Source organism: Crotalus tigris, unplaced genomic scaffold, assembly GCF_016545835.1.
Source record: "Crotalus tigris isolate CLP2741 ecotype Arizona unplaced genomic scaffold, ASM1654583v1 scf7180000017764.6130737, whole genome shotgun sequence".
NCBI classification, from domain to species: domain Eukaryota; kingdom Metazoa; phylum Chordata; class Lepidosauria; order Squamata; family Viperidae; genus Crotalus; species Crotalus tigris.
The window spans coordinates 787,945-809,635 of NW_024096618.1; the positions used below are offsets into that span (position 1 = coordinate 787,945).

General features: G+C 42.3%; 2 protein-coding genes across 5 annotated transcripts in view; one reads left to right on the forward strand and one right to left on the reverse strand.

The window, feature by feature from the left end:
- Positions 1-6,422, reverse strand: part of LOC120306930 (glutathione S-transferase 3-like) — a 37,297-nt gene extending 30,875 nt beyond the window's left edge. Inside the window, exons 1-2 of one of the 2 annotated variants that reach the window (XM_039340993.1) lie at positions 4,869-6,422; positions 1,191-1,287 (exon numbers count right to left, since the gene is read on the reverse strand). The gene's annotated coding sequence lies outside the window, so the exon portion shown is untranslated. Of the gene's footprint in view, positions 1-1,190; positions 1,288-1,642; positions 4,304-4,868 lie in introns of those variants that run through there. The other variant, XM_039340994.1, reaches the window with a different exon arrangement.
- A 1,210-nt stretch (positions 6,423-7,632) lies between these two features.
- The window catches only part of AGPAT5 (1-acylglycerol-3-phosphate O-acyltransferase 5), a 31,474-nt gene continuing 17,415 nt past the window's right edge, over positions 7,633-21,691 (forward strand). Inside the window, exons 1-3 of one of the 3 annotated variants that reach the window (XM_039340991.1) lie at positions 10,968-11,059; positions 11,641-11,728; positions 17,676-17,745. In XM_039340991.1, coding sequence (XP_039196925.1) covers positions 11,678-11,728; positions 17,676-17,745 — 121 coding nt within the window. In that variant the 5' untranslated portion in view covers positions 10,968-11,059; positions 11,641-11,677. Of the gene's footprint in view, positions 11,060-11,640; positions 11,729-17,675; positions 17,746-21,691 lie in introns of all 3 variants that reach the window. The other 2 variants (XM_039340990.1, XM_039340989.1) reach the window with 2 other exon arrangements.

Sequence of the window (21,691 nt, forward strand, 5' to 3'; positions counted from 1 at the left end):
CCTCGGGGAGCCATCTCGCACTGCTTCAGTGCTTACATCCTTTTGCAAAAGCTTTTGGTGCAGAGAAGCTTGAAGGAGTGTGAAACCAAAGGCTTCTCTTTTCTGTTGCATGAGTGGAGCTGTGCATGTGCGCACATGTGCGCTGGCCCACTACTCGTGCAGCCCAGTTCCCTTCTTCTCCCCCCCCCCAAGCCAGGCCACCCAAGCCGCAAAGATTGGGGACCTTTGATCTAGACTACCTCACGGCTTAACAGGAAAGCCCCTAAAATATGGTCTTGACATCAGCCCTGGGGAATCCCATGGAAGGGTTCAATGGCTGTCCTGTTTGTAAGCTCAGAACGTGCTCTCTTGTTTTTATTAGAGTTTAAATTATTTTAATCACATTTTAAGGCTTTTGTTTTTTAATTATATTGATTGTTTGGGAGTGTCTGTTTTTTTGTTGTTCTTTTTGAGATGTCTTGAGTCACAATCTATATTAGAACAGAAGCTAGATAAATATTGAAAATGGACACTAGAGGCAACCAAAGGCAGAATAGCATTAAAAGCTGGCTATAACCTTTTCTTATTTTAAAGAGGGCTCTTTTTTAATTGAACTGAAATGTTAATTAACTAAAATTTCAGAAAGCACAGAGATTTCAATGGATAAATTTTAAAGACCCCTCTTAAATGCCAAACATTCATGAAAGATCAAATACTGAGATGCCATTGGAATGATTTAAAGGTCAATATTCTTCGATGTTTCTAAGATTAAGAAAAGCAAAGAAGGAATATAAAGTTACAGAATTGGATCAGGAATAAATTTAATATTTCTAGCCATTCCTAATGGAGTTTTTGCTAAAACGGGATTGAAAATAGATCAATTTCTGGACCTAAATTAAAGTTAGACTATGGGGATAAAAGCATTTTTATTTGTAACTTTAAAAGAGGGTGAAAGGTTATATTAGCTTACGCTCAGTGTTTTTTTGGTTATTTTTCTTTTTTCTAGAGCTTCTGAACTTTTTCTTTCCAGTTTAGTTTGTATTAGTTTTTTACTATGGAGATTAAAAATTTCAGTTAAAGTATTAAAAGAGAAAAGGAACAAACACTGAATTTGAAAAGGCATTGCTAGATGGACTGCTTTCACTCCATCCTAAAATATTTTCAAGTATCTTATTCCACGGACAATTTTTTTCTATATAATAGAAACCCACCTTAATGAAGTTTTTTTTTTCTCTCAAAAAAAAAAATACTGCACTGCACAGTATTTCTTTTCACTTCTACTCCAGCTGGGAGAAAATCCTGTTGCTGCTGCAGTTCAAAACAAAGAAGACAGTTTTAACCCCAACCTTCATGCCTAATCTTTCTGCAGCAAATGGTGCTCTGCCTACAACTAACGCCACTTCAGCCTCTCTTTATTTATTTTTCCTTCCTTTTCCTTCCTCCATTATCCTTCATCATATCTAATCTACTGCTTGAACAGTTTATTCTGTAATTTCTCTTTCTCCCATTAAAGATCTGCAAATAGGAAGCAAATAAGCTAAAGTATTTCTATACTGCCTTTAGGCAATTAGCCCTTCCCTTCCAACATTCTGCCCCACAGCAGCTCATATACAATATCTGAAAAGTTGTAAAGGTAATTCCATATCAAAATGTCAAAACCAACCTGCAAAGCCTGGTCTTATTTGTACCTCCACCAAGAAATCATACGAACAAATGAAGCTCTGTCTACTTATAGTCTGCTTCCCCTGTCAGAAGAAGGCATTCCCACTGAATTGTCTGTTCAAATTTATCATAACATTAATTGAACCTGTGAGCAAAATATTTTGGATTAGGCCCAATTAGAAAATAAACAGACTGACTCCTTCATTGTGATCACTGCCTAGAATTGTCTACTGTTATTGATGCTACAGGATTACACTGTTTGGGCAAAACAATATTTAAAATCACTAAACAAACTAGAAGAAATAAAATGGAGCAAACTAAATACACTGTAAACACAACTACTAGAATATTAATTTTTTTAAACAAAAATACTTAAAACTATCCCATCTAATTATAAAACTATTTTGTAAATAGAATATTAAATTGCCAAATTATTAAATGAATAAAAGATTTTATTAGTCCATTAAGCTCCGTGATACTGGTTTGAGAAGGTGCTAAACCCTAATGCTGCAGTGATTCACCCCTGTAGCAGGCAACCCTCTTTTTCTCATCTGTCATAAAGAAACAATACTGACCCATCTTTGCCATTAGACCAGATCCATTGAATGTACTCCAAATCATGGCCAACATTAAATCATTTTAAAAATCTGGTGCATCCATCTGCCATGCAATGATTATTAAAGCATTGTGATGCTGGTCTCAAAATCAGGTAGGAAAGGTTCAAACAGTTGGCTACAGATATTCCAGTTTCCAGAGCTTTCCATGCTATAAAAAAAGTCAAATTTTGATACTACATTCTTGATTGCAGAGGCATGTCAAAATAATCAGGATGACAATAGCCACTGTACAATCATAAACACACCATTTAATGTGTCTCATCTTGCCTTTTTTGACTTCCCATTCTGCAGACATTCCTATACTTAACAAACTTCCCTTGTTTTCAATGTTTAGCAAAAGCTTAGAAGTCAACTAAACTGCACTGCAGACATGTTGCAAAACAATCTGCTCTTTTACATCTAGGAAAGGAAATTGTGAAAGAAATGGTTGCTCCTTCCCTCCTGCCATTAAAATGGCCTCAGTGGGGTGGATTCTGCCCAGATCATCTTGGAACTAAGAAGAAAATGTTCTCCACTGTTTTAAAGCCTAAGTCAAATTTAGCAAATGAAAAAGGAAGGAAGATTAGTCATTATTTGCTTATTACATTTATAGCTCTCTTTTTCCCAAGTACATCCCCGTGTATTGTAATGGTTTATAATCTAAGGTGTGTAATAGAAAAAGAGCTACAAAGGAAGAAGAAAGGTCTTAGATCAGTGTTTTTCAAACTTGACAACTTTTAAGATCTGTGGACGTCTGCTGTGGATGTTGGCTGAGGAATTCTAGGAGTTGAAGTCCACACATCTTACAATTGCCAAGTTTGAAAAGCACTGATCTAGATCCTATCCTATTATTTTTCAGATAAGGTAAGTTGGACTAGGTGTTGCTACTTAGCTGAGCCATGGTTTTGTATCTCCACATTAATTCAAGGACTTAACCATTGCATGGAATTGTCATTATAGAAATTGATTGTAGAAAGGGAAAATCAAAGGCAGTTGGTCTTTTCACAAATGGAATGAGGGAGGACTTGTTAAGTGTTTCTAAAACTTTGCAATACTGCACAAACACATAACACAGTCACAAAAACAACCCAACACATTCACCTCTATAAAATTAAATTACTATTAGAAGTTAATATGTTTGTTCCCAAGTCAGGCAGGAAGACCCTTCTAGAGGGATTAGGAAATTGTTTATTACAGTAGCACTAATCAGGAAGCAGGCAGAGATGGATGGTGGTCAACTCTGGCTATCCCCTGTCACTCTCTTATAAATGTCTAATTCAAAAGGTAACACTAATTATTAACAATGCAGACATAAGGCAATGAGTTATCCCATATTCTCTTCATCTGTTTTTGCTTTATGAGCATGGACACTTGTGTGCAGTTCCCTTCCCTTCTTATCTCTGCTTAGCCTCGGTGGCTTCAGAGGCAGCCTACCTAAAACCACAATGCCTAAGCCTTTAATCTTTTCTAAACACATCAGTTGTGATGTGCTCACTTACCCATGACAGAGCTAGCCCTCCCCTCCCAAGTGCATTATTGTTGTTCATGACATTACAACCTCCTAGCTTGTCACCAAGGCTTATGCTACTTTAGGTATTGTTGTAAACAAAACATTACCTTTTTTCCCCAATAATTGTTATTAAAAGTTATGCAAGTCAAACTTATACAATTACAAAAATAGATATTTTTTTTAAAAAAAGTTAAAATTAAAAAGGAGCATAAAAAGAAGAAAAAATGATAGAGAAACCTCTTTCATTTCCAGTAAGTATAACCTACATTAAGAACTTATTACTGGACCCATTAAAATATAAGCAAATCTCTCTTCATTCCATATATCACCCCAATTTCTGTTAACCATGACTAGAATCTCATCTCCCCATTAGAGAAACAGAAATCCATAAGTGTTACCAAAAATAACACAAACATCACAAATTATATTACATTGAATCCTTCCTTTCCCTTTCAACAAATCTCTCCATATCCTCACTTCAGTCTCCTCAGTTGTTCACCATGATGTAAAAAAGATGTTGAGACTCTAGAAAGAGTACAGAGAAGAGCAACAAAAAAGATTAGGGGACTGGAGGCTAAACCTTACAAGGAATGGTTGCTGGAATTGGGTATGTCTAGTTTAATGAAGAGAAGGACAAGGGGGGGACATGATAGCAGTGTTCCAATATCTTAGGGGCTGCCACAAAGAAGAGGGAGTCAATCTATTCTCCAAAGCCCCTGAAGGCAGGACAAGAAGCAACGGATGGAAACTAATAAAAGAGAGAAGCAACCTAGAACTAAGGAGAAATTTCCTGACAGTTAGAACAATTAATCAGTGGAACGACCTTCCTCTAGAAGCTGTGAATGCTCCAACACTGGAAGTTTTTAAGAAGAGACTGGACAGCCATTTGTCTGAAATGGTATAGGGTTTCCTGCCTGAGCAGGGGGTTGGACTAGATGACCTCTAAGGTCCCTTCCAACTTTATTATTATTATTAGTAGTAGTAGTAGTAGTATTAGTAGTAGTAGATCAAAATCCAGTCTCACTCAAAAAGCAAATAAACATTACCAATATTAATCAACATTATTCAGTCCTAATCAAGAAACCGTTAGCCTTGCCTCAAATAATAACCCATTTTTTTACCTTGATCGAATAAATCAAGTCTGTATTCTTTCTTCTTCCTGTACTTCTTTAAAATCCTCAAAGTTCTAGCATCCGCCTTCTCATAGTCTTTTCTCTCAAAACTTTCTTCATCTTTCTCAAGCCCCTTTATACTTCCAATGTATACCCTTTATACTTCCAATCTCTCTACTAAATCTAGAATAAATAATCCAAATCTCATATTATTTATTTGTTACATGTTTTTCAATTTTTAAGTTATCATCTTTTGTTTGTAAATCCATTATTTCTATCTTCTTCTTGTAAGCTGTAATTTTTAATTCCACCTGTAAGTCAGATTTAGGTTTATTCAATGGGGTTTCATTCTCTGCAATTACACCAGCAGATACTAGTAAAGAGTTAAATAGTTCAAAAACCTCCTGTGGTCACAGATCAAACATTTCTTTTAAGGTAACCATTTGGTGCCCTCTTCAAAGTTTTGTTAACCACCTCAGATGCAATCAATGTGTCAATAAAATCCCAATGCATTATCAAAACATTGTAACATTTTAAAAAAACAGCAATCTGATATTGAGCAATACATGAAAATGAATGTATTTAAAAGCTAACAGAATCAGATATATAGCAGGACTCTTCAGAAAGGAACTCTATCTCTCAGTTCAGAGGTCATAATCAAGACCTTCCAAGGTTGAATTCAGGGCTGTCACAGAGGCTGGCCATTCAGCAAATAAACCAGTCCCAAACTTGAGAACTTTAAGATTAATTACCAAGACTTTGTATGACTACATTAAGACAGCAGTAAACAGAACTCCCCATTTTAAAGAGCATCTTGAAATAAACACATTTCTTATGGATTGATAAAAATAATTTATTTATCTTCCCAGAAAGGGCCTTCTATATGTATGGATCAACTACTGAAGGAGGGCCTAGTTTTGTATATGTCAGTTTAATAAATCTTGATGCCAAATGTAGGATTATTGAGGATGTCTTAAGACCAACTGCAAGGCTCTGGCAAGTAATAGTACAAACTGATGTAGGCAGTCCTGCAAATAAATTAGTGCCAAATCATTCTGGCTTTTCAAAATAATTACCAGGATTTCACATGGGACTAAGAAAAAAATGCAACTGTTCCAGCATCCCTCAGCTTTACTCTTTGCTAAGTCATGTTTCCAAATCAGCGAGCGATCTTGCGCTGCTTTGGGCATTCCATCTCTTTGCAAAAGCTTTTGGCGTGAACAAGCCTGAAGGAGCATGAAACTGTGCCCCAAAGGCTTCTCTTCTTTCTTGCATGAGTGGAACTCTGTGCACATTGCTTACGCGCCCTGGTTCCCCTCTCGCCTCCCAGGTGGGCTGCCAAGCCGCCAAGCTGCTGTACAGTATTAATTATTAGAACACATAAGCTGCAATCATAGCTTCAAATGCAAAGCTTTAATCAACTGCCGAGAAAAGCAAAGTTTGCATCACTCTTTGCTTACCTGCAACATTGTTCTTGAAGATTGATTTACCTTCACTGTATGCAATGCACACAATTATTATGACCTAGATCAGTGGTGGTGAACCTATGGCACGGGTGCCAGAGGCGGCACTCAGAACCCTCGTTGTGGGCACACATGCCGTTGCCCCAGCCTTGCTTCCCCGTGACCCCCTCCTCTCCAGCAGCCCCCCTGAAGGAGAGACACCCCTGAGTGTGGCCCACGTGGAGCAGCGCAGCCAAGGACATGGCATCCAGGCAGTGTAGACAAGACTCTGCCCTCACACCCCATCGTGCACAGTTGATGCTGCAGGGTGCGGGCAGAGGGCATGACTGCCATAGCACTCTGGGCTGTCTGGGCAATCTGCATCGGGCCCTGGAGGCAGTGAGTGGCCCTGTGGGCAGGTGGGGTGGGGGATGGGGCTGAGCGGGAGTGGGGCAGGGGATGGAGTGGGGGCAGGGCCAGTTTTTGGGCACTCGGTCTCTAAAAGGTTCACCATCACTGACCTAGATACTTGAGCAGCTTCAAAACTACCAGTAATTTTAACTTTAGAAGATGTTGCACTTTAACAAAAACCAACAATTCAATTATATAAAGGATTAAAATTAAAGTTAGTATTTGACCTGTAGAAAGAAGAATTAAATATCTAATTTTGAAAAATCAGTAAGTCCAGGTATTCTTTACGGTTCAGATTATAAACTCAACTACTGAATTAATTAAACATAGATATGTATACATTGTCATGGTTCTGACAGATGCAATTCTTCAAAGAACCTCGAGGCATTGTTTACCATAAGGAGTCTTTAATCAAAAGAGCATAGCTTCTGCATGTACTCGGTCAAGCTGAAATCTGGATTCCTCTACCCTATGCATACAGTATCAAAGCACAGTTCCTCCCTCTAATTAACCGTCATAAATCACATTCTCCAATTAGTTTGAATTGTAAGATTTCCCTCCTGTTTAACAACCAGCCAAATTCTTATCTTATTTCAAAGCAGTCTTGAGAGGCAGTCTTCCTGCTCCCCTGCCCAGCATCAACTAATTCTAACTCTAAAAGTAACACACAAGTTAAAGAAACAAAGCTACATCTCCCTATGTTGTCAAGCCAGAACATCCGATGTTAGCAGCATTGACATACATATTATATTGATCTATCCTTGTTTATTAATTGGGTTGCGGGGGTTAAATTTAGTTCATTTAAGCACTATATTTACTATTTATTTCTTTACCCTATTATCACTATTTAAACTTTATCTCTTCTTCTCTATTTCAGTAATTTTAATACTTAAAAGCAATAAAAGTCCAATGGCAACGACTCAGTTGCAGCAGTCTTCTTGCTCCAGCAAGTCTAACAATGGCTCTCTGTGCTCTGACCTACGTGGAGACCTCTTCTGCATCTCCTCTGTCATCCTGACCAGTCAAAGTCAATAGCAGCAGGGATATCACTATATTGGTTAGGCTGTAAAAAAGCAACTCACTCATGAGCCTCAAAACCACTGGCCCATCCTAACACTCTGATATCCAGAAGATTTTTGGAACAATGGGGTTTAAATGGCCAGGTTTTGCTTGGAGAATGAAACAGAAACAACATGTTTTACCTTGAGCTTTAAACAAAAATTCTTAGAACACGAGTGTTTTGAGCGTGGAAAAATGTTGAGCTTAGAATATTTTGCACATTCTTAATCTTGGACTACAGCTTTTCAATGAGGAGGCTGCCTTAGTAATAGTGGTTGAGTTCATAAAATCACTGCTTAGAACAGATGCAGACCTATGAATCCCAATGAGCATTGGGCAGTCTTCAAACAAATATACATTTTACTACTTTATTCTAATAATGCCAGATATGAGCCATCAAGAGCAATTCTGATCATGGCAACATAGAAATATGTTGATAGATAGACAGATAGACAGATAGATAGATAGATAGATAGATAGATAGATAGATAGATAGATAGATAGACAGACAGACAGACAGACAGACAGACAGATGCTACTCAAATCAGATGGTACTATGAAGATCTTCCAGGTTACTAATTGTGTTTATTGCAAGACTAAATTAAAGCCTTTGGGATGTCTAATTGCTGATATTGCCATGCAGGAAAGACAATCTGAAGCTGCAAAGAGAGTATTACAGTGGGAATTTGGAACATAAGAAAATAATGTTTAGGATCATACAGCACAGATTATAGACCTCTATAGGAAATGCCAGATGATCATGCTGGGTTTAGAAAAGGTCAAGGAAAAAAGACATTATTCTGCTATAAACTGGATAATTGAGAAAGCCAAAGAATACCAACAGAATATGTGCTTCAATAATTCTAAGACTCTCAATTATATCAAGCTGCAGAACGTGCTCAGAATGGGAATTTCAAAACACTGTATTGTCCTCATGCATGTGCATTGGTTTTGCAAAGTCCCACTGAACATAGTGAAAAAAGCCTGACTCCTGGTTAGCAAAGGCTGCATGTGTACTCTCTCCTTATTTATTCAGACCATATGCTGAATATATATTGAGGGAAGCAGACTGGAAAAAGATGAGTCAGGTTTTGGAACTGGAAGAAGAATCAACATGTGCTGTGCTGATGACATTACTCTGAGGGCTGAAAATGCAAATAATCTGCAAACTCTGGTGATAAAAGACAAGGAGCAAGGTGAAAAAAATTAAATATAATTAAGATTAAATTAATTGCAATAAGTACAGCAATCAGTCTTAGAATTGAGAATACAGATATTCAAACAGAAGATAGATTTTGCCTTTTAACTATCTACTATTGAGACTAAAGGAAGAAAAGGGCCACAGACTAGGACTTGGTACAGTAGTGATGAAGGACTTACAGGCCCTTGGATGCCAAATTCAGGCTACAAAAATCAGAATCATGAACTCAATGTTTTTTCTTGTGACAGTCAATGGAAGGAAAAAACTGAACTTTGAAGAAAGAGGATAGGAAAAGTATTAAAGGTATTAAATTTCAGTTTTGTAAAAGACTCCTGAAAATACCATGGCTGGCCAAGAAAACAAAAAATAGATCATTGAACAAATCAACCCATAGTTCTCATTTGATGCACAACCAAATGACCAGGCTTAAATTATAATCTTTTGGACACAATATGTGAAGACCTGGCTCTTTAGAGAAGTCGACAATGTTGAGAAAAGTAGGAAAGAAAAAAGAAGATACATAACAACAAGGCATATAGATAAGTGGTTATGGGTGCACCATTGGAAGATCAGAAGGACCAGTTGCTGACAAGATTGTCAAGGAGAAATCTGTCTATGTTGTCATTAAAGTCAACACCACCTTGACAGCATATAGCCAATTTTGAGGGCTTTGAGCGAAGATTGTTTTAAGAGGCAATGGGATGAACTAATCCCTAGGAGGGTCAAGTTCAGATGTACCATCTGTCATGGTACTTTCTGCCAAGATATTTTACACACACACACACACACTGACACACAAAAACATCAAATTTAGAAGCCACCCAATTCACTGACAGGCAATTCTAGGTGGCATAAAAGTTAAACATGAAAACCGTATACTATACATAAATGTATATAACCTGTATATAAAACTTCCCTATAAGATTATGGAAGTGGCCTGCCATTCCCGCCTTCCTAGGGTTGAGAGAGATTGACTGGCCTAAGATCTTCCAGCTGGCTCATGCCTAAGGAGGGCCTAGAACTAAAAATCTTTCAGATTGTATCCTGGTGCCTTAAACACTAGGGCTGGGCTAAACTGATTCTCTTAATTCTCTCTGCGAGCCTCAAAGTTTGCCAGGACAGATTTGCTGTTTCATTTCCAATTCTTTAACACCAGCAAGACCGATCAGCAGCCAATGAGCAAATTAAGTTTGGAAAAGCGGCGATATGAGAGCAGAGCTCAGGACTGGACCTATGCGACCCCTAACCACCACCACCATTCCCGGTCCTTCAGCTCCTGCTTTCACTCTTCATTTTATTCTCTCCTTTAATCTAACTTTAGTGGCTACTGTTACTCCAAAAGCCAAGACGGGTCACTTCGAGTCGCCTAACTCTGGACTTTGCGGCTCAGACTGCCGGCCCCCCCCCCCTCCCGTCTCTGCCTCGCCAGTTATTTGCGCCTTCCCAAAATGACAAGCCTCCCCACGGGAGGCGAGCAAAGCCAAAGGCCAAGAAAGGACGGCCAAGTCCCGGAAGTCTCCTCGACGGATCCCGACGACCGAGGCGGGAGAAAAAAGTAAGCGCCACAGCCGGTGGGGGGGGGGGGGTATGGCGGCGGTTGCATGAGGGCAAGGGCTTGCGTGAGCTCCGCCCGACGGCCTCTCCCCGTGCCCGCCCATGCTGCTTCCGCCTGGGCTGCGGAGCGCCATGCGGCCGACAGTTGAGGCCGTCCTCTTCCTTTTCCTCCTCCTCCTCCTCCTCTCCCTGGGCGGCCGTCGGAGCCCGCGGTGATGAGAAGAAGCGGCAGCGCTTGAGTGCAGCGGCGACCGGCGTGGGGAGCTGAGCCGAATTGCGCGCCCTGTCCCGAGAGCTCCGGCGGAGGAGAGAAGATGCTGCTGTCGTTGGTGCTGCACACTTACTCCATGCGCTACGTGCTGCCCGCCGCCGTGATGATGGGCACCGCGCCGACCTACATCCTGGCCTGGGGGGCCTGGCGGTTGCTCTCGACCCTGCTGCCCGCCCGCTTCTACCACCAGGTGGACGACCGGCTCTACACCATCTACCAGAGCATGGTGCTCTTCTTCTTCGAGAACTACACCGGCGTGCAGGTGAGGGCGGCTCGCGGGCTGGGCTGGGGGACTCCATTCTCCCGCTCGACCCTCCAAGTCCGCCCGTCCCTGCAACTGGTTTGGGCAGAGGGGGCAAAAAAGGGCCGGGGAGCAAATGGAGATAGGTCCCTCTGCAGGCTTCCCGGCCCGAACAAAGGAGCCGGCAGGGGAGGCTTTGGGGGCCTGGTTGAGCTGCGACCTCCCAGGGCAGAGTCGGGGAAAGGCAGAACCCTCATGTGTGCTCAGTTCCGACTCAGCAGCATTGCAAATATTGACAAGTGGAAGAAAGCGAGTCTTGGCCTCGCGTTGCAGGGTCCTCTTCGGCACCGGGGATAGAGGAGTATTTTTAGATGATGAGGTCTAATTTCTGCAGTGGACACAGCTCTCCCTCTCTCACTTCCCAAAACATAAAGGAGGGAGGTGCCTGTGCAAGATAGCAAATACAGCAGCTGCCTGCTTCTAGGTCTTCCTGCCATTTTTTTGTGTAGCATAAAACTAAGGCCCAAATATCATTGATGCACCACAGAGGAAGGACTGGTTTGCTTTTCAGTCTTTGAACTTTGTCACTTTCTCCTGCCCAGAAAAGAGACAATGGATCAGAAGTAATGGACTGCAAAAATGTTGGTGTACATAAGTTATGTTGTACAGTACTCAGAATCACTTGTTGAGGTGGGTTGCTATAGAAATCAAATAATAAATAATCTTGATTCTAGTTGAGTGATTGTTGCCCCTGATCAGGACTGGGCTGGCTGGCAAAAAAGATAGGGAAGTGAGCAAATGCAGAGGTATGTGCCTAAAAATCTAAGTTCCTTCCTTCTGTCCAGATTGAGAACCCTATTTTCCTTTGACTCACTGAATATCTCCACAATAATCTAGTTAGAGCAGTCTGGTATGTGGTGTACATGCAGGTTTGGAGTTTGAACCTTAGAATATATTTTTGTTAGATTTATATTTCACATTTCATATAGTAAACTCAACACTTGTTCCTAAAGATTTTCTGCACAATCTGGTTGAGCTGATGCCTGAATTAGCAAAGTATCATTCTGAAGAATGCTACTCCACTCAAACTAATAATAATAATAATAATAATAATATAATAATAATAATAATATAATAATAATAATAATAATAATAATAATAATAATAATAATAATAATAATAATAATACATAAATTGGAAGGGATCTTGGAGGTCATCTAGTCCAACCCCCTGCTCAGGCAGGAAACCCTATACCATTTCGGACAAATGGCTGTCCAGTCTCATCTTAAAAACCTCCAGTGTTGGAGCATTCACCGCTTAAGGAGGCAGGTTGTTCCACTGGTTAATTGTTCTGTCAGAGAGTTTCTCCTTAGTTCTAGGTTGCTTCTCTCCTTGATTACTTTTCATCCGTTGCTTCTTGTCCTGCCTTCAAGCGCCTTGGAAAATAGCTTGACACCGTCTTCTTTGTGGCAGCCCCTGAGATATTGGAACACTGCTATCATGTCCCTCCTCGTCCTTCTCTTCATTAAACTAGACATACCCAATTCCAGCAACTGTTCCTTATATGCTTTAGCCTCCAGCCCCCTAATCATCTTTGTTGCTCTTCTCTGTACTCTTTCTAGAGTCTTAACATCTTTTTTACATCGTGGTGACCAAAACTGGATGCAGTATTCCAAGTGTGGCCTTACCAAGGCATTGTAAAGTGGTATTAACACTTCATGTGATCTTGATTCTATCCCTCTACTAATGCAGCCTAGAACTATATTGGCTTTTTTGACAGCTACAGTACACTGTTGGCTCATATTTAAGTGATTGTCCACTAGAACTCTGAGATCCCTCTCACAGTTACTACTATTGAGCAATGTACTCCCTATACTATACTTGAGCATTTGGTTTTTCTTGCCTAAATGTAGAACCTTACCATTTTTGCCGTTGAATTTCATTTTGTTAGATAGCGCCCAGTGTTCAAGTCTGTCCAGATCCTCCTGTCTTCTGGAGTGTTGGCTATTCCTGCCAGCTTGGTGTCGACTGCAAATTTGATGAGTTCCCCATCTATCCCCTCATCCAAATCGTTGATGAAGATGTTGAAGAGCACTGAGCCCAGAACAGAGCCCTGGAGAACCCCACTACACACTTCCCTCCATGTAGAACTACTATTCTTTTTGCTTTCATTTTGATATCACTAATAGAATTGTCTCCAAAAGCAGTTTTTGGGCACAGGGGTTTTCTTTAATTAAGCTAAATGTAGAAAGGTTTTTTTCCTCAAAAATGATTTTAAAAGTTTCTCCCCATTTTTTCAGAGTAAATACATGTGCTGAATAATCTGAATTAAACGCCATTAAATTTTTAATATGTATATGATTTATTAAAATACTTTCCTGTTACATAGCATCAGCAACAGGTTTAACTTGCTTTTAACTGACCCTTTAACTTTTTGTCTGCTTGTGTACAGAACTGTTGCAAGCAGCTGCTGGAGAGGAGCTACAACTTTTGATTACAACTTGCGTTGCATTATTCCAGTGTTTCCCAAACTTGACAATTTTAAGGCATGTGGACTTCAACTCCCAGAATTCCATAGCCAGCAATTATTGCATTATTCCATTCCCACAGACTCCGTTGTAGTTTTAATGAATAATTTTAATTTCATCAAATTAAAATTCTTAGTTGTCAACAAATTTCAATTATTTATATTGCAAAGATGCAGTGTAAAGTGTTCAAAGCTACATAAACATTGATGTCGATTCCTCATAGTTTGTTATGTGCTTGGATTGCAATGATTTCAAATTGCAAGTGGGGAATTACATGACTGAAATTACTCTTGTTCATCAAAAAAACAAAATATAACACACAAACACCTAGCATGTCAGTAAGTAGTATAGGAAAGAGTTCTATTTCTTACATTTTCCCCCATACATTTAGAACTCGTGTTTTTTGATTATGATATAACCCCACCTAAATTATGAAGTAGTATGAACTGCTTATCTCTAAAAAAACAGCTTGCATGCTCTGTTGGTGCAAGTGATACTTATATAAATGAATTTAACTAAATGCCATGGTAATGAAATTGTACATCACTTTCTACATATGTTAGACTCTTCCTGAATTTGCATAATATACTGAGATGCAAACTACAGCATATTATGTGAACATGATCATATATGCCACTGTTACAAAGAACAATGTCATTGGAAACAAAAGAATGAGCCTGTTCTGAAGGGGTTTTTTTGGGGGGAGGAAGGATTTGGAATATATGATAGTGAGAAAGCCAGTACATGGGTAGGCAATAGTACAGGGGTAGGCAATCTTGGCTCTAAGCTAGTACAGGGGTAGGCAATCTTGGCTCTTTTATGACTCGTGGACTTCAACTCCCAGAATTCCTGAGCCAGCCATGCTGGCTCAGGAATTCTGGGAGTTGAAGTCCACGAGTCATAAAAGAGCCAGGGTTGCCTACCTTTGGTCTAGTAATTAAGGTACCAAGCTTGAAGCCAGGAGATAGTGAGCTCTAGTCCCTCCTTGGGCATGAAGGTCAGCTGGGTGATTTGGTGCCAGCCATGCTCTCTCAGCCCAATATACCTTACAGGGGTGTTGTAGGGAAAGGAGGAGGAAGTGGAAAAATGTGAGAAGGAGTATTGTGTATGTTTGCCTCCTTGAATTTTCATAATAAAAATGATGGGGTAATTTTTTTTTTTAAAGTCCCACAGCCTCATTAGGATGTTTCATGGAAGCTGTTGTTTCTTTTTATTTATTTTTTCTTTGTATCTATATTTTCTCCCTGCCAACTAGGAGAGGGCTTTTCAACCTTTTCACAGATTGTACCACTTTTAGGACATGACAATATTCGAGTACCACCAGTCCTTAGCAAGTTGTCAAAAATGTGATGACTTAAAAAAAGGAGAGGGGATTTGGGGCTTTACTGGTTAGATTCATTTGTTGTTATAGAAATGGCTAGTTTATAATATTATGGAAAAATAAAAAGTTGAGGTTCAGTGTTAATGCTTCCTTCCTGCTGTAACAGTGGAACTCAGAAGTCAGTGCCTTTTCTTTTTCCCTTCTCCCCCTTACTATTCCCTTTTTCTCTCACCCTTCACTCGCAAGCCCCCCTCACCCTTTGTTCACACAAGCTTCTTTGTTGCTCCATTCACTCACACTTTGCTTGCAAAAGCTTCTCTCGTTTTCATTCACTCACACATTGCTCACACAAAGCCGTAGCTTTCTTCTCTTTCTCCATGTATTTTTTTCTCTCCCTCTCCCGCCAAAACCTGCTCCTCCTCTCTCTGCCCTCTGAGTGCGCCAGAAGCTCCAACCAGCTTGTAGCTGCACGGACAGGTCCTGGAGCTTCTGCTGAGCCCTGCAGCTCCAGCTGATCTCCTCCAGGCCTGCGCAGTACTACTTTAGCTCATTCCTTCCCCTGCTACACTGGGCTAGAGGCCATGTACCACCTGCCAGGTGCTAAAGTACCACCGGATGAAAAGCCCTGAACTAGGATATTAAAATTTTACAGGAAGCCCTCGACTTACAACCATAATGGAGCCTGCCCATTACAGTCACAAGTGGTCACAGCTGTTAAGCCAGACCAGCTCACTTACAGTCCTAATTTCTGGTTCTCCCTGATGCAGCCATTAAATTGTGGGGTACCTCAGGCATAAGGAAGTCCTGGCATGCTCTGGGCCTCCCCCACCCTCTGAGATACCCCATGCTCTGCTCCTTCCCCCTAAGGATCCCTGCAGGCATTTGGACATACTTTTCCCCTCTCGGGGTCCCCACATGCCTTTGGCCTACTCCCAGGGGACTGTTACAGGATGTAAGCCTTGGCCAGCTTCCCACTCATATACCGAAGGGAGCCTAAAGTCTGGCAGCCAAAGTTACTGGTGCATGGGGAGCTCCACTTGTTTGGAGAGGCTCCATTTGTTTGGGGAGCCTTTTTAAAGAATGGAGCGTCCTAGCACCTGGTTGCCATGAGCAACCTCTGTAGAAAAGCTGATCCTGGCAATGCATTGACTGGGCCCCCCTGCAAAAAAACAGAAATTTAACTTGAATGTTGCTGGGCCCTGAAGCTGACTGAGGAGCAGGCAGAGTCTTCCAAGTCCTTTGGGTGTTGGAGTGGGATGCAGGCTGAGACCTTTAAGCTGTAATAGCCCCTTGCAGGTTGGTAGCTTCTGTTACCTGGATTTAGGCTACCTTGGGTGACTGAGGTGGTTGGGTTGGGAGCAGGCCAAAAGCCTTTGGGGGTGGAGGGGGGTAAATAGGTTGAGGAGCATTGTAGCATCCCTGCAGTTGGTCATAAGAATGAGCAATTGTATGTGAGGGGAGGGATGCAGCAGCTATAACTTTGAAGCTGAGTTGTAAGTAGATTGTAGGGCATTACTAAAACCAGCAACATTTGTAACACTATAAATTTGTTTAGGCAGAAATATTTAGAATCAGCTGCTCACTTCAGGACTATTGCCAATAGGCAGGTGTGCCTTTTAGTAAGACCCTCAGGCAGATGTTATGTGGTCCCTTCACAGAGTAAGCTTGAATGATCTAAAGATCAAGTGTTTCTGCATCCTGTTATCCTGTGTCATTTTGGACTTGTCCCTTTCCTGTAGTATTTCCCCTTTCCCCCATTGGCATTCAACACTATCTTTCTATTTGTAGCCAAAGTATGAAAATTTCTAACAGCATGAGTAAATGTGTGTGTATGAGAGAGAGAAAAATGTGCTTTGAAGTCAGTATTCACTCCTGGAGTTTCCCTGCACTTTTCTTGGCAAGGTTTTGCATTGTCATTGCATCGTTCCTAGGCCTGAGAAAGAGGGACTGGTCCAAAGTCGCTCAGCTAGCTTTGCACCTAAGGCGGGAAAGCTAGAAATTGGGACACTGAACTGCACAGAGTTCCAGTTTCTAGCTTGGTGCCTCAAGCACTACTGTACACCAACTGACTTTTGGGGAAAGATAATTTGGATTACTTTGATAGTACTGGTTTTCTTTATCAACATGCAAACATCTATCCTTTAGTTTCAGCATGAGGGAGACTATAATAAGAATTGTATCACATTTACTCTTGGGTTACCTTTATTATCCCTTTAAATGTTTGTAATGAGAAAGAAACTAGAAATTTGTTTGGGATGGTTAGAGTGCTAAAGAGCAACAAGATTAAGCTTCTCTAATTAATCCATTTACAGAGGAACTGATCAGGCATTCCAGTTTATTTTGCATGAGTTAGCATTTTCAATCGTTCTTATTATACATTGGCGACAATTTGAATATCCAAGTTATATGGTAACAGTAAGAGCCTATCTTTAAGAATTGTTAATAAATGTAATAGCAGTACAAGGTGGCTTAACTATAAAAGCATACACCTCATAACTTTTGCAAAAGAAGACATGATTTTTAAAATGTTTTCATTTAAAACTATGTCGAAGCATAGAATAAGCCTGTCAGCGCCTTTGCTTTTTTAGTTTCAGACTCTTGTGTTTAAACGTGGAGTAAAATGCCACATAATTTAAGCAGTGGATCAATGATGCACTGAGATGGAAAAGGGAATCTTAACAATAATTAACATTATTCTTCTTTAAAAGAAAAAAACAAAATTTGACATTTGATTTTAAATTTATTTTTATATAATTAGGCTAACTAAGTACTTTTTCTCCCTCCCTAGATAATTCTGTATGGTGATTTGCCCAAAAGTAAAGAGAATGTGGTATATATATCAAATCATCAAAGCACAGGTTTGTATATTGCTGGTTTCTTTATAAGGAATTTTATGTAATGTTAACAATTATGAATGAATGATATGGAACTGCAGTAGTCCTGCCTTAAAAACTATAATTGGGACTTGAGTTTTACTCATTGAGATGAGATGCCCATGTGTCTTCACTGCTTCACTGACAACCGCAATTCCATCATTCTCTATTGCAATCATTAAACAATTTTACGGATTGTTAAGTGAATGCAGTCCCTCGCCATGCTTGTGGAAGGATTTTCGCTTCATATATTCATGGTTCTCCAGCACTGGAGATGGATAATCCACGCAGTGGGTTGAGACTGTATTCCTGGCCAATCAGATCAGTCAGCCAAAGTTGCCACGCCCCGTCTTGGACCATGATCCTTCAGTCTTGACTGATCTGGCCATGCAGAGACATCTACAACTTTTGGCTCCTGGGCAGGTATAGTTCCTTTCCATTAGGGGGGATTTTTTCTAGTAGCTGAAATTGCTTAGTTTAAAAGTTAATTAGAGATAATTTAATTCAATTTAATTGACCACTCAAAAATTTCCTTGCTAAATTGTAAAACTCAGGAAGTCAGATTCCTACGGGGAAACCACCCCCACTTAAAAGGGGGAAATCCCTAACTCCCCTCCCTAACCAATCCCAGCCACCTTCCAGCAGCCGGCAGCCGCCTTAAACAAACGGGGAGGCTCGGGCAACCCCTTGCGTTTAAAACAAACAAACAAACAAAAAAAAAAGACAGAAAGGCAAGCAGTTAGCGAGGGAAGCGGAGGACAAAGGGGACGCATGCTGGGAGGGAGATTGATTAAGGGAAACAGCTGGCGTGCGAAGGAGCAGTCTTTTCACTCCAGGCTGCTCAGGATTTTTTAAACGAGGCGCCATTGTCTGCACAGCTGGAAGCACGCGCAGCTCTTTGTTACAACCGCACGTGGCATAGGCAGCCTTGTTAACACATGCGCAGTAGTTTCCTGGCAGCGGCGGCCATATTTTTTGTCCAAACAGGGGAGTTAAAGTTCCTTAAGAAAGCTAGGTTCAGCCGCTGGAGTGAATTAATAGGCAAGCAGTACTGGGGTACTAAAGCATCTATTATTCATTCAGAGACATTCAAATCAGACACATAGCTACTGGTTCCAGGACTTGCTGTCTTCTACCTAAAGTAAATAAGAACCTTTCATTACTAACTGTGTTTAGTTGCCTTTGGCTCCTTCCAGACTTCGGGTCCCCCATTAGTGGCCCGTACGCCTCTGGATTTAGTGGTGGGTCCCAGGCATCCCCAGTCGCGTGCCTGTCCTTACCCACCATAGTCAAGCCGGGTTCCAGGCATTCCCATTAGCGTGCCTGTTCTTATCCGTGCACAGTGACTAACTCTGACAATTTGGCAGAGTCTGCTCCTGAGTTCCAGACGCCCCCAGTAGTGCGCCTGTCCTTACTCAAAGTTGGAGCTCTCCTACTACCTGGGTCCCCCCTATCGCGGCCCAGCGTTAGTGGAGAATGGAGGAAGCAATCATTCCCTCCACTGGAGCCCCGCCTTCATCCTCTGGAGCACCTGCTTCAGAGGATTCGGAATCCTCTGCAGCCCCTAGAAAGGCTGCAAGGAAGTCATCAAAGAAGGCTGACAAACAGGCAATCAGAAGACACCAAGCCCTAGAAAAAGAGTTCGACAGAGCCCAGAAAAGGGCCAGAATTGAAAATAGGCAGAATGGGGGAATAGGTCCTGATCTACCGCTGGGTCTCCCTTCATCCCCACGGGCCATTTGGTCATTAGGGAGCTCATCACAGTCCCAAACAGAGGGTGGGATAGGCGAATTCTCATCGCTCTCCCGATCCCCCTCCCCACGGAGGTTACAGGAAACCCCGAGGACCATGCTAACCACAGCACCTGCAGGGTCGCAGGCAATGGTCACTCCTCCTGCATTGACGGGGGATCTGCTAGCTACCCTAATAGCACAGGCAGTGGACCGTGCATTTGAGGCCAGGGCTCAAACTTCAAAAGCCAAGTCTCTAGGACTTAGAACGAGGCATCGGGAGGAAACGGAGGACCATCAGGACCTCTCCTCCGTCTCAGACTCGTCGGTCTCTGAGGAAGCTTACCTGGACCAGCCAGGTACGTCACAAGGGATTCAAATGTCTGAGGAGGAGGAGGACACCTCACCTCACGGGCCGTCCTTCAGCGGCCTGTTTAACCCTTCTCTTTTTGTTACTATTCTGCGCAAGGCTGCGGCCACAGCCCATCTGGGGCATGGGACACCAGCGGAGCCTGTCACAGTTGACACGGAGGCTGAGCCGACGTTCGCCGAAAAGGTAACCACTCAACACCGCATACCATGCCCGACCATGTTCCTAAACACAATAAGGAAACAGTGGGCAGCGCCAACCTCCCTACCGCTTCCTAGCAATGCGGAGAGGAAGCTATTTAACGTAGCAAGGGAGCTAGAGGGAACATTGGAGGTGCCGGTGGTGGACGAACCCATAGGTCCCCTGATATCGGACACGGCCATATCAGGAGATTTTGCTGAGGCTCTTAAAGCCGAGGACCGAAAGAGTGAGTCCAACTACAGGAGAACGCACCAGGCAATAGCTTGGGCTACCAGGGCATCTACCTCCGCATCCTTTTTCACCAGAGCCACACTTCGTTGGCTCCGTGAGCTACAGGGCCGGGTTCCCATGGAAGATATACGCACTCATCAGGAACTCAGCAAAATGGTAGCGGCCACGGAATATGCGTCGGATGCAACACTTTTAGCGACCAAGTTTTCAGCCAAGGCAATGGCGGCAAACAACACGAGCAGGCGCATCCTCTGGCTAAAGAACTGGCAGGCGGATACCAAATCCAAGTGGAAATTGGCTTCGGCTCCGTACCAAGGGGCAAAGCTGTTTGGTGAGGCACTAACGCCATACCTGACAGAGAACAAGGACAAGCGCAAGGTCCTTAAACACATGCTTAAAAGGCAGGACAAGAGACCCGGCTCCTGGGGAAGGAAACAATCCTTTCGTACGGAAGCCAGGGTCAACTACTTTCAAAATTCCCAACCCTTCCAAGCTAGACAGGATAGGGAAAGACAGGGGGACAGACAGAACACAAGACATAGGCAAACACAGGGAAGACGGCCCTTTCGGGGGAACAACCGCCCCTTCCGCCGTACCAGATGACTCCCGCCCAGACCTTCCCATAGGGGGCAGACTAGCAGGGTTTGCTCCCCAGTGGGAAGAGACCACCACGGACGTATGGGTCAGGAACACCATACGTCATGGTCTATCTCTAGAATTTCTCTCAAAGCCCCCGAACCGCTTCCGCCCGTGCCCCTGTCCCACAAACCCAACAAAGAGAAGGCTCATGAACGAGGCCGTTCAGCACCTTCTAAACATACGGGCCGTAGAGCCGGTGCCTATGAACCAGAGAGACCAGGGGTTTTATTCTATCCTCTTCGTGGTCCCAAAACCCTCGGGGGGTTGGAGAGCCGTTTTGGATTTGAAAAGGCTAAATTTCTACATAAAATACCGCAAATTCAAAATGCAGACACTACGCTCCATCCTTGGAAGCGTAAGGAAAGGGGATTTTCTGGCATCGATCGACCTCACGGAGGCATACTTGCACATCCCTATCTCTCTGGCTCACCGCCGCTTTCTACGGTTTGCCTACAGGGGGCACCATTTTCAATACAGGGCACTTCCATTCGGCCTGTCATCAGCGCCCAGGGTGTTCACCAAGATTCTGGCGGTTCTGGCAGCACAACTAAGAAACGTACCAGTCAGAGTCCAGTGCTACCTGGACGATATTCTAATCCAGTCATCGTCCGCCCAGCAGTCTCGGGCGGACCTAAAGTTAGTGATAAAAATGCTGCAGGACCACGGCTTCTCGGTGAACTTTCCAAAGAGCCATCTAACCCCAACTACGAGAATACTCCACCTGGGAGCGGTCATAGACACAAAGGAATGCAAGGTGTAC